Source organism: Tetrao urogallus (assembly GCF_951394365.1).
Source record: "Tetrao urogallus genome assembly, chromosome: Z".
In the NCBI taxonomy this organism is placed as follows: domain Eukaryota; kingdom Metazoa; phylum Chordata; class Aves; order Galliformes; family Phasianidae; genus Tetrao; species Tetrao urogallus.
Genome location: NC_136816.1, coordinates 13600138 through 13612973, shown reverse-complemented (window position 1 = coordinate 13612973; position 12836 = coordinate 13600138). Strand labels below are relative to the sequence as shown.

General features: G+C 43.6%; 1 protein-coding gene across 1 annotated transcript in view; it reads left to right on the top strand.

Annotated features, from left to right (window-relative positions):
- Window positions 1-4850: 4850 nt before the first annotated feature.
- Window positions 4851-12836, top strand: part of EDIL3 (EGF like repeats and discoidin domains 3) — a gene marked incomplete at both ends in the record, with an annotated part of 271143 nt that continues 263157 nt past the window's right edge. The window contains one exon of the mRNA XM_079548148.1: window positions 4851-4917. Within this exon, the coding sequence (XP_079404274.1) occupies window positions 4851-4917 (67 nt within the window). The remainder of the gene's footprint in view (window positions 4918-12836) is intronic.

Below are 12836 nucleotides of genomic sequence, written 5' to 3'. Positions count from 1 at the left end.
AGGTGGCATCATAGATACCATAGATTGGATACCGTGAATGTCCCTTCAGGAGCAGTGGTTTCCCCCAGTGCTTTAGAACTCACTCAGAATTGCTGGCTGCTGGCACTGGTCCCATCATCCCACCATTTGCTCCCACATTCAAACACCCACCCTGTGCCATTTGCTGCCAGTAACACCTTTCCGGGTTTATCTTTGTCTTATTATTCCTCCATACTGCTGATGTTAAGTGACATTAGCGTTAAATTCACACCTTTCTATGCAGAAAGCAGATGAACCAGGTGGTGTTGGTGATGATGTGTCTGCTGAAGCAGTGAACAGACACATGTGCATTAGTGCTGTGCCTCTACACTTATCTCACTGCATCTAACATAACCACTGTTCTCCATTCCCACAAATCTGAATTGTTGTCTGTCTTCCCTTCACAAGCGGGTAGGGAATAATTTCAGCTGAAATTAATTAGCACCAAGTTCCAGAACTCTAGTGGCATGCAGAAGGATGATAGACAAAACGTAGGAATGCCTCATTTCAGGGGTTACTCTTGCACCTTAGCCTGTGCACCCATTTCCTCTTTTATGTTCTCATACACATTACATGTTCATGTTATGGATGGCAAAGGATTCATTTAAAAACGTACTCAGACATTTAGCAATGGCAGGATTCTTAAATATGTCATCTGCATTCAGAGAAAGCTTATTTATAAGATAAAAGAAATGAAATCAAACCCAATTATGGCTCTGGTTTTGCTGTATATTTTCTAGAATAAGAGGAAAAAAAAAAAGAAAAAGGAAAAAAAAAAGGAAAATCAATGGTACAGAAGAGGGAAGGAAAAAAAATATATATATACATTTTTTTACACTGCGTTTGAGAGGTTCCCTGCGCTGCGCAGCCCCCTTTCTCCCTTTCCTGTGATGCAGCAGTGCACGACACTTCTTTTGAACCAGAAAGGTTTGAGAGAAGAGGGATCCTCCATGCTTCACTCACAAAAAAATCACACTGACTTAACTGGAAACCTTGCATGTTCGAGAAGTGGGGGTTCAATCTCTATTTCAGAAGAGATGAAAGGATGAACTATTTCTTATTTAGAAGCAGGATAGTTCCAGCAGTGTTGCAGTGGTGATGATAGACATACATATTTGTTCTTCTTTTCTCTGAGGCAAATATATGCCAATGACTTGCAAAATCAGAGTAGCCATTTACAGTGCTTGGTGCGTGGAAAATCTCTGATGAACACAATACGCATTCCTAGAGAACTTTATGGAAAGATCTACTGCTCTATATCAGTGGTTTTTTTTATAGCCTTAATTATAATTGAGGTGGCAATACAATCCGAGTCTGTACACCCTGGGCTCTGAGTTTGTCTGATCTCTCACTTTAAGAAGGCTCAAATCTGGCCACTGCTTTGATGGGAGTCAGTGATAAAGCTAATCTCCTAAACAAAGCTGGAACCTAAAATGCCCTAAAGCCATCGCAGGGTAATTCAAAGATTACATTCATGTTTACTTGGTGACTTCCAAAATTGACAAAAGGTTAGCGAATGATAAACTCTTAGTCTCTTACCTCTTTACAACTGCAGCACATACAGGAGTGACTTGGTTTACCTTCCGTGTAACACGTATTAGACTTTACATTACTGTTACTAAAGTAACAGTTTGGTACCATTACATTTCTTATACTAAAAACAGGCTACTTTTGTGCACTGAACTTTGTTGTTGCTTTATGGAAGGCTTTTCATCCAAGGTGAGCATAGCAAATGATAGAGCTGCCTCCATTTGTAATGGCTATCATTTTTTTGTTTGTTTGATGTGCTGCATGACTCCAAAGGGTGAATGAATTAGGAGTGATGAGAAATACTGTAGGGGAAAAAAAATAATGATGAAAAATAAGGAGGAAGGAAGGAAGGAAGGAAGGAAGGAAGGAAGGAAGGAAGGAAGGAAGGAAGGAAGGAAGGAAGGAAGGAAGGAAGGAAGGAAGGAAGGAAGGAAGGAAGGAAGGAAGGAAGGAAGGAAGGAAGGAAGGAAGGAAGGAAGGAAGGAAGGAAGGAAGGAAGGAAGGAAGGAAGGGAGGAAGGAAGGGAGGAAGGAAGGGAGGAAGGAAGGGAGGAAGGAAGGGAGGAAGGAAGGGAGGAAGGAAGGGAGGAAGGAAGGGAGGAAGGAAGGGAGGAAGGAAGGGAGGAAGGAAGGGAGGAAGGGAGGAAGGGAGGAAGGGAGGAAGGGAGGAAGGGAGGAAGGGAGGAAAGTCATTAAACATTAGCAGATAGTAAACAAATAAGGGAAAGCTAGCTTTCAAAATTGTCATCTGAAATCTGGAAAGAAAACTCCCTAAATCTTGCACCTTGTAAGGAAGCTATGTTAACATAACTGTAGCTGAAGGCAGCTTAGGTGAGGGCATTAGTTCCATAAAGGCATGCCCAACCAACAGCACCAATCCACCATTTCTGAACAACAGTAAAAGAAGAGCATCATACCAACCTGTCTTCCAACCGGGTCAGGTCAAGGGATGGTCACTGAAGGCAGAGATGCTGGAGTTGCAGCGACCTCAAGCACAATGCTGGTGATGGAGAACACAAATTTGATGCATTGCTTAATAACAGCACAGCACGATGGGGTAAAACTCTCATTACTTGTAGCAAGCAGCAGAGAGCAGCCTTTGGAGGGAGCCAGGCTCAAAGGGCAGCGATAAGGACATGAGAGTGGTCTGGTAGTCTGAAATGGGATAGAGAGATGCTGCTGAATGAAACTTATTCAAAATCTGAAAACAAAAAGGCATTGCACTTTAGGTAAGAACCAAACATAAAAATCTTTTGTTATTTTGATGCTTTTGGCTGAATAAACAACGCCTTGCTTTGAAGAAGCTGTGTCATTTTAGTCAGCTGTTAGTCACAGGCTCTCAGTGGAAGGCCTCCCAGTACCAAATGTAGTTGGGCCCTTCGGATTTATCCTAATTGAGGAAGCAAAGGGGCTACATCATGGGATTACTCCCACAAGAAAAATAATAAATAATAAAAAAAGCAAGCCAGCCACTTGGGGGTGCAGGCATGCTGGGCTGCCACAGCAGCTAAAGTGCAGCTTGGCTTGTAATTATAACAGCTGGGTTCTTGGATGTAAAACAGAGATAAGCCGTAAAATCAGCACCGTTGTGGAGAAATGATGCATTAATATCAGAAGCTTTGTAAAGGCTTCCTAAACATCCCCTATTTGTGCACTGATAGAAGAGCAGCTCTCTAGGAGAAAAATAAATATTTTTTTCCTAGACAGGAGTTCTTCAGGGAGATCTCTGGCATGGACACTACTGACATTACAGTCGCTTAAGTAGATGCAACCTCAGTGCACGAAGACGTGTGTGCAGCATGTGCACAGAAGATACAGAAAAGTTTTGGTGAATGCTACCAGCTATTGTTTGTTCAGAGATATGCTGGAAGAAAGTCTGTGCGAATATCTCTGCTACTGCGGGCTTTATTAGTGGAGGGAGGAATTTTTTCCTCTAGCTAGCCTAACCTGCTGGGTAATTTTGCAGTGCACCACGGAGCCTCACACCCCTGTGCCGGATGAAGTGGGTGTCTGCATGCACCTGTGCCCTGCAAGCAAGCAGAAAATGTTCTGGAGTCCTGGGTGCAGAGTGCCCTTTATCGAAATATGTTATTTCTAGTAATTTCATTGCTTAACCACCACAAAAAAACCTGATCCTTGTAATTCTGTCCTGAAACTGCTGTGTGTAGGAACTGAAATACCTCCAGTGTCAGAGGAAAATGCATTTAATTGCAGGCTCAGAAGTAAAAGCAGAGCTTTAGGGAAGAGCTGTCACCCTGCCACTTACCGGCACTTAGACGCAAAGGGCTTGTAAGGAGACGTTGGAAGCTGTGCGATGTTAGCCATCAGGAGGGATGACTTAACAGGTCATTCCGCGGTATCTCCCTGTCATATGCATCAGGTTGATACTGTCAAGTGCATTCTTCTCACTCTGCAACTACATTAACATTTAATTCAGTACTAACACGGGCTCTTTCACTAGAGGTGATGCAAAATACAAATATGAAATATATGAAGAGTCTATTGTCTCCCACTGGACTATCAGTGCTTACTTGACCCTTCTAGCTCTATCGTCAACCTGTACAGGTCAGGCAGGAAAAGCAGCACCCATGCTGCCAGCAGCGGTACCATGTAAGACCTTTGCCCCCTTCATCCTCTACGTGTCGGTGAATTCACCGCCTTCTGCTTTCCTGCAGGGATTGCTGTATGGGGCAGGCTGACACCCAGTCGGCGGTAGGGGGAGGAAGGAAGGACACTGATTTAGGATGAAACTCCCATTCACTACTGGAAGGCTGGACTTTCACCTTTCCCTCTGTACCTCCGGCAGCGGCACTTCCGCGGAAAGAGGGCCATCAAGACAATACCAAGCAGTGCAGCAGCAAAACACAAATCCCCGACCCCAACCACATCTAACTTTGCCCGTTCCCAGACTGGGTCCTGGGACACCTCGCTCCCCGCCGCGGCGGGGGCGGAGCAGGTGTCGGGGCGCGGCCGGGCAGCACCGCCTGCCGCCGGCACCGCCCCTCGGGAGCCGCTCGGAGCGGGTTTAGCGGCGGGACGGAGGCGGGTGCGCCGGCCAGGCTGGAGGCGCGGCGGCGGCACCTGGCGGGCGCGGCGGGGCAGCCTGCTCATTGCTGGTAGGGCGGCGGCAGCGGGAGCAGCGCTCGGCCCGGGGCTGCGCCGGGAGGGACCAGCCTCGCCTCTTGCATCTCGGGGAGGAGGAGAGGAGGAGGAGGCGGAGGAAGAGAAGAAGGAGGAGGAGGAGGAGGCTCTGCTGCTGCTTTTCCGTCGGTAGTAGCGGCGCGGCTGCGGGAGAAGAGGAGGATGAGTCGTGCAGTGCTGGCCTGGCTGGTGCTCTGCGGGAGCCTGACGGCGCCGCGCCTTGCCCGAGGTGAGCGACGGGGACGGCTCGGGTCGCGGCTCTCTCAAAGTCGGAGCCCAAGTGCGCGGGGTCCGGGGGCGGGTCGTGGGGCGCCTCCGCCGCGGCTTTTCTCTTACTGCCGTTTACAGATAAAATACTTCCCTGCGTTCTAAATAGCCGACAAGCGAGCCCTCCTCCGGCACGTTCTGTTTAGAAACTATGCTTAATTATTGTGTGGGGGAAGAGCTACCATGAGAGATTAATCCAGACGAGCTGCTGAGAAGATTTGATAATACCCGCAGAGCTGTGCACGTCTCTTTTTCTTGCCTCTCCGCCCCCAGCCATCGGGCTGGGAGCCGCGTACCCAGCGCAGCGCGGAGCAGTTCGCGGGCACGTCCAGGGGTACGGCATCGCGGCAGCGCTGAGCAGCGCTCGGCAGGCGACCCGCCTCTCCTTAACTAGGGCATCTCCAGACGGAGCACCAGAGGCGCCTTCTCCGTCTCTTGTGCCTCCCCCGCTGGAGAAAAAAAAAAAAAAAAAAAAAAAAAAAGTCCCAAAAGCCAACTTTAGAGGTTTCTTGGTTTTCTTTATTATTATTGGAAATAACCACTGGTGGTTACGTGGGTTTTCCGTTTTCGTATTTAAAAAGAAAAAAAAAAAAGTTGCCGGAGCTCAGCTAGCAGCGGCGTGGGGCAGGGTGGGAGGAGAACGGTAGCCGCTGCCGCCACCGGCCCCCCTTTTCCCACCACAAGAAGCTCTCCGTGCCCCCCCCCCAGTGCCCGAGCAGCTATGAGGGAACCCTCCGGAGGCAGGGACTGATGCTCTTTGTGGGGCTGCTTCTGTCCCTCCGAGCGCTGAGCGCTGGGAAGGCAAACAAACCTCGGGGGGCTGAAGACCTTTGTCTCATCCCGGTTGCGCCTTCCCTAAGCTTAATAGAATAAGTGTTATCCTAATGAGTAATATATTGTTTTCATTGACTTGGACCTGTTCTCACCACTATTTGCCTTTTTTTTTTTTTTTTATTTTAAAATGAAGCCAATGTATCAGTAAAATTGAATATTTTATTAGATCCTAAATTATTCAGCATTGTAGCTTCTCAAAATCCAATAACATTCACTCAGTTGCAGCGAGCGTGCGATGGCTTATGCAATATGTCCTTGTACCTGCGGTTTATGCCTAAAGTCTTTTAAACACAAAGTCTAGACATGCCATAAATACTTTGCATTGGACTTCTGTACGACTGAGGTGTCTTCTTATTTAAGTCTATGATCTAGCAGTGTTTTTAGGTAACTTCAGAACAGAGAACTTGATAGATTTTCTAGAGACAAGAAATAGAAGGTAAGAATCCATTTGTTCTGCAATTGCTTAAACTGTAATTGTTCAGCTAAAGGGTTGTCCTTAGCTTTCAAAATGGAACAGAAGGAATTTTTTTTTTTTTTTTTTAAGCTGCAGCAGAATAAAATACTGCTTGACAAGTCTGACATAGTGGGTTAATTTTGCTCACTATTAAAACTTTTAATAGGTCTTCTCAATTCATGATAAGTAAAGTAACAAACTCTTTGGAGAGTGATTTTTGAACAGAACAAAACTTTTTGTGCATCCTTTGAGTATGAGTTTATTTAGATAGTGAAGTAAAATGAGTATATCATGAACACCTGTGGTAAAATCATATATGCTTTGGCCATTTGTTCACTGCTTTCTTTGAGGGATAAATTCTACCTGCAGATCAAAGTTTGGTCACATAGTTCATTGCTGACCAGTGTTTGAAGTCTACAGTCAGATGAAAAATACAAACTGTCTGTTCAGTAGAGCACTGAAAAGTAACAGTGATGATCAACTTCCTGTTGATAAATATAATCTCAAATACTTTCCTTACTTCTGGTGTTCGGAACATATACGCGGTGTTTCAGCATATCATTTTGATAAAGGGGGGAGGCAGAACTGGGAGAGGGGCAGGTGATGAGTCTTTCAGTGAAGATGGGGATCTTCTTCTTTGTGACTGGTCTGATAAATTAGGAATCTCATGCACTGTAACAGGAATCTGTTCTTCAGAGATGTGTTTATATGCATGTGTACAATGAAACAAGATTTCAGGGGTGCTGTGACTTCTACTGCGCAGCTTGCAATGAAGGTGTTAGTGCATTTTTAACAAGTGGTGTCCTTTAATATTCATTTCCAAACAGCTGTGAAGGTTTACATTTGCTTTGGTTGCTGTTCCTTAGTCAAATTGCAGCAACAGCAAATCCAGTGTTTCACTATGCAGTGGACAGGCAGTCACTACAGAAGTGACTGCAGAGTCTACAAGGGATGATTTCAGATGGAGGAGATTCTCATCTCATCTGATGATGAGATGGAGGAGTGCATCTCATCTACAGAAGTTCCTTAGTCCTAGCACGGATCTTTTTGGAACAGATAAGCACAGGGCTAGCTATCGGTTTCAGAAGAGCGAGTGAGGATTGGGATCAAATGGAAGGAAAACGTAATTTAGAACTGATGGCTATCTTAGTTCCCAGGTTTACCTCATGGAATGGGGTAAGCCGATCAGCTACCATGATGATGATGCTGTGAGCAAATCAGTGTATTCCAAGCTTGTATATTGAATGCTTTTGCAAAGGGGTCTTCTGAAGGTTTTGCTGTTTGAGTTGTCTTTATCACAGAGCTGATCCTTAAATTGTAATTGTGTGTTTTGACTTCACTTGATGTGGAATTTTTATGTATCGTTTGCCTAGAAATGATGCTGGTGTTGCCAAAACCAAGCAGATCCCATTCTGCTTTAATTGCAGCTGTGTTCTGTGAGCCTGAGATGAAATATTTCTGAACTTTAAAGGAACTGTTTCAGAGATGTTGCTTTTTCTCTGTTACAGTGGGAACCTTCACTCCCTCTGAGGCTTAAAAGTGTATGTATAGCCTCTTCTGTGGCTGGAATGAGCTGCAATGAGTAAAGCTGCAGAGAAACATGAGAGGTAAACTGTAGGTTTGTTCCCATGTAGCTATACCAACGCACTGAAAAGATCACAAACGCTATTAAAGGTCAGCATTCTTCTGTTTCACTGAACACCTTTGCCTCTTTGGACAGCATCTGCTTCTGTACTAACTGCTGACAGTGTGACCCTGCATAATGATTTCCACTGTTCTTTTAACAAATTACATTTGTATTCAAATTGATTTTCCATGACTGCTCATATAGCCTCCAGAAAGCATATATAGCAGATATGCTTTTGCATCCAGTGTGTCTGGTCAGCCTAGGACAGCATTTGATGTCGAGCCATTCTATCTTATAACTAGAATTAATAGTCCTGCTGGTGTTATTGTTTTTTGTGTATGTGTTTTGTTGTTTAAGTATCCAACTTTGCCTTTCTCTGCCCTGCTTATATCCTTTATGTTGTTTTTCAGAGGTTGTATTTTATACAGAGCTGTGTTTCAATGATAGCATAGTGAAAAGGATCACTGTATTATCTTGCCTCCCTCCGCCATTTTTCCAATTACCGTCCAGTTGAAAATCAAGGTAATGATCCACTTTGGAAGTTATTTCAGAAGACAAAAGCTTTGCATTAGGAGGCTGTTCTTTATGCCTTGAGCTAGCTATCTGTACAGCACTTATCCGTACAGCAGGGCTGGCATACTTGTAGCCAGATATCCCATCAGTGTAAGTAAAGGCAATGGAACCTGACCCTGGAAGAGTGATGTTTAGGGGACTGCAAGAGTTGGAGTAAGTCTGTATCAATCTAAAATGTTGTGAATCTCATTGCAGTCATTGTATTACTGTTTTCTCTATTTTTTAAAAATGTATGTATTTACTTTGAACTTACATGAGCTCCAGAGCCAGGAGTGTATCTGAAATCCTAGAGGATCATCCACATCACACTACAAATGATGTTTGGGTGCCCTGAGGCCGTGCTGCCTCAAGTTAGAAAGAGTATGGACTGAACATCAAAACGACATTAATTTCTCTCAACTTTTTAAGAAATGTTTTCACACTGAGAACATATGTTTACTTTTTATTATTCAGATGGCACATTAGGAAATGAAGGATGTGATAAGGAGATGCAAAACTAAATCAGGATTCTAAGTACCTTAAGATTTACAAACTTAAAAACCCTGGAAATTGCTGTGATATAATGGAGGACCTGCACACATTTTTCATATAAAGAGTGAAGCAAGGATGTAAGAAGAAAGCCAATGAGAGTGTAAGTTCAATGCAGTGTGTCAGTGATAATGGCTCTATGCTTCCTTTTTGTTTTACTAATCAGCAAGCTGTGTAACTTCCCATCACAGTGGGAGCGTTCTATTTTAAGTTTAAAAAACCGAGAAGTGAAATAGACCATGAGTTTCTGGTCTGAGCAGCAGGCATAGGGAGATTGCTCTCCTTGCTCGTACCCGGGGCAGGAGCATTGCAGTCCAGGTGGGAAGGCAAAGGAGTGAGCAAAAGATGTGGTCAGCATGGGTCAGCTTTGGAGTGCTTCAGATTGCAGATTTGAATCTGAGTTCCAGTTTTGCTTTTGCACAGCTGAACTTTCTCAGCCTTCTTTTCTTCTTCCTTTCCTGCTTCCATTGTAACTCTTTCTTTTTTCATAATTGTTTTCAGTATTAAACAACACAAGGTTTGCATAGCCAGACCATAGCCGTGCTGTCAGGAAAAAAACTACAGTTTAGACCTATGTGACTTCTTTGCCTTTGAGTATCTTTGATTATCCTCTGAGCAGTAACTTTGACAGAGCTGAAAGAAGTAGAAGACGATTGCTTTGCCAATTTTTAGCTGCAGTAATTTTATTTGCCATGCTTCTGTGTAGGGAGGCTGACAGAATTTTTATAAAAACTACATTTTTCCTATCGTTGTCAAGATGCTGTGTCAACCTGTGTAATTATGGAGAACTGTGACAGCAGTGCATGAATAACAGTAATTTCTGCCCTGTGATTACTCATGTCTGTTGTAGCTTCGCTATTGTGGAAACCTACAGACAATTTAGGAAATACTTTTGGGTAAGTCTTGTAATGCAGCATGTGTGGAAAAACAGAAAACAAAGGAGGATTGATTTATTTTATTTTTAATATTTACATCTTCGTGTCCACGGCATCCTCTATCTCTGCTGGATATCACTGCATGCAAGCATTCCCTTTAATCCAGGCTCTCTCTCTGATTATTCTCTATTACAGTCCCATAGGCTGTACCACTTTAATCTGTTTGCCAGTTTTCATTTTTCTAGCTAAGTATTATGTTTTCAGACAGTGGCATGGGCTTTGAGACTGTTTTTTTTTCTTATCCGTACCCTTTGCAGCTTTGCAACAAACAGAGATGGAGAAAATATCATTTGCTGTGTAACTTGTCAGGTTCCTTACTTCTATGAGAAATTGGGCAGAATTGCCTTACAAGGGCTTTTGTAGGTTAAAAAAAGATCTAGTAGTTGATTGCTCTCAGATGCTGTTCCAAAACTATTTAAAAACCTTTGAATGTCCATTTATTTGAACAGTTTTAAGGAAAAAATTAGATTGATAGAGTGAAGTGGGAAATTTTGTGGTATTTTTATGGAAAGTAGCTAAAATGATGCATTAGTTCTCTGCTATTGATTCTAATTTCTTAGATGTTTCTTTAATTTCCCTAGGTGTGATCAAGCCCATCCTGTTCTAACCTCTTGATTTCTTTCACCAGGCCGGTATTTAATCTGGAGTACTTGCACAGCTGCATATTTTCTTTCAGAAATGCAGTGTCTTGATACCCTGAAACTTATGCATATGCTTGTGCTTTATGGTTCCTGTAAATGACAGTTCTTGTTTTTCCTTTTACTTAACTCTTCCTGGGAAGGTGGATATTGTTCATGAAATGAGCCTGCTACTGAAGTCACGGTGAACAGCCAGAGATCAGCTCCTTCCCCCCCCAGCCCCCCCAGACAAGGTAATTGCAGTAACATCAGGCACAGTCAAGAATGTAGTAATCTCAGAGGTGCTGCATCGTTGGTGAAATCTGCTTGGTGAAGAAATTAAAGCAATGTTCTTAACCAGAACTCTGAAATCGTCTGGGTACAAGTATGCTAGTTGTTGTTTACCACTGACGTTTCCCTAATTTCAGCACTGTTGATGGTCTTACACAGAGAAACAGTGCAGCTTTTTGGGTGACTTATGCCAGGGTCAGACAAAAGTGCAGGAGCTACTGGTGCAAGGAGGGTGATGGGAAGAGGGAGGGATGAGCAAGTGGTATGGTGCTGTTGGAAACTGGATGTTCCCTCATAAGGTTTTTGCAAGGGAAAAGTACAGATGCTTTTCTCAGTGGCAGCTTTGATATTTTTTCACAAAAAATGCATTTCTGAACTTACCCTCCAACTCCGTTTTTCACTTCCGAGCTGGTGAATTTAAACCGTTCTGAGAACTTAAACAAGATCACGTGTTCCTCTACCCGAGCTGTAAAATGCCACAGTCCTTCCTGCCCTTGTGTATAGGGAAGGCTGCTCTGAAAGTAATGCATCCTATTTTATGGTGATGTCTCATGACATCGGAAGTGGAGACTGGTGATATGGCAGTAGAAGTTGAACCTTTCTACCAGCATTCTGTTACACGTTGTTGCCATGTAACAGATGGCAGCAGAGGGACAGTCTGACAGATTGGCTTCTGATGTGCACGTGAAACAAAGATTGAATTCCTCCATGTGGAAAAAATTGTGCTCATTAACATTCATCTATACTTGTTGAACTTCTATGGAGACAAACCAGTGGATGTGAGGCAATGGGTGGTGCATTTCTGAGGTGATGACAGCAATGGGAAAGACAAGCGTGTGTTTCCCATGTACAGCTGTCACACCATAAAATGACATCTTGATTAGCTCTTCCATGCAGATTGGTGAGTTACGACCTGGGAACAGTATATGGAGATGAATATTGACTTCACTGTGTTGGAAATGATGGTGGCAACACTGGAACATTGAGAAGTTTGCACCAGGTAGGTGGGTCCTGTGAGTTGATCACGCAGGAACAGAAAAAACACTACATGCAAGTTTGTCTGGACCTGATGAATCAATATGAGGCTGAAAGTGACAGTTTCCTGGATCACATCATTACTGATGGTGAGACATGGAGTCATCACTATGAGCCGGAGCCAAAACTACACTCTGTGGAGTGGTGACATGTGAATTCCCCACTGAAGGCTAAAAATGCAGCCCTGAGTGGGGAAAGTGATGTGCAGTGTGTTGGGATAAAGATAGGGTGATCCTTCTGGATTTCCTGTAACCTGGACAAAACCATCAACTCTGACCACTACACAGTGATGCTGACTAAACTGAAGGTTCAAAATTCCAGTCAGGTTAGAGAAGAAGACAGACTTTCTCTGGCAACGTGACAGCACCAGGCCCCATACCAGTTTGAAGACTGTGGAGCACACTGTCTGTATTGGCTAGACCGTCCTACTCATCCACTGTACAGCCCAGATTTGGCACTTTCTTCTGTTTGTTTAGGTTAATGAAAGATGAACTATATGAGCAACATTTTCCTATTGAAGACACCACTGCTGGTCACCTCCACTAATGCAAATTTTAACAGGGATGGCACGCAGACTGTTACTCATCGTGGTGAAAATGGTGGTGACTGTGTCGAAAAATAATGTTGTTTAGCTGAGAATTTATTAAGTGGTGCTATTCTGCTCTTTGTATCTGTTGTAGTTTGCATTTAGAGTAGCTGATACATCCTATACTGTTGAGACCAGGTACAAAAATCAGATCTATGACTACTCTTTGTGAGTAGTCATTATGTTTCTGTCTGTGTACTTGTTGAATTCTTGTGGCTGTAGGAGCAAATTCTGTGTTTCTCCTGCACCTCCTGGTCCAAAGCATCTGCCTGCTACCTCACTGTCCTGGGGCCAATTATGTGCCAATTAACAAAAATGTCCCTGGTAGGTTATTTGATGAGGAAATATTACAGTGTTTTTCTTCCCTAATTATTTTACACCAAATATTTAGTTTATGGATA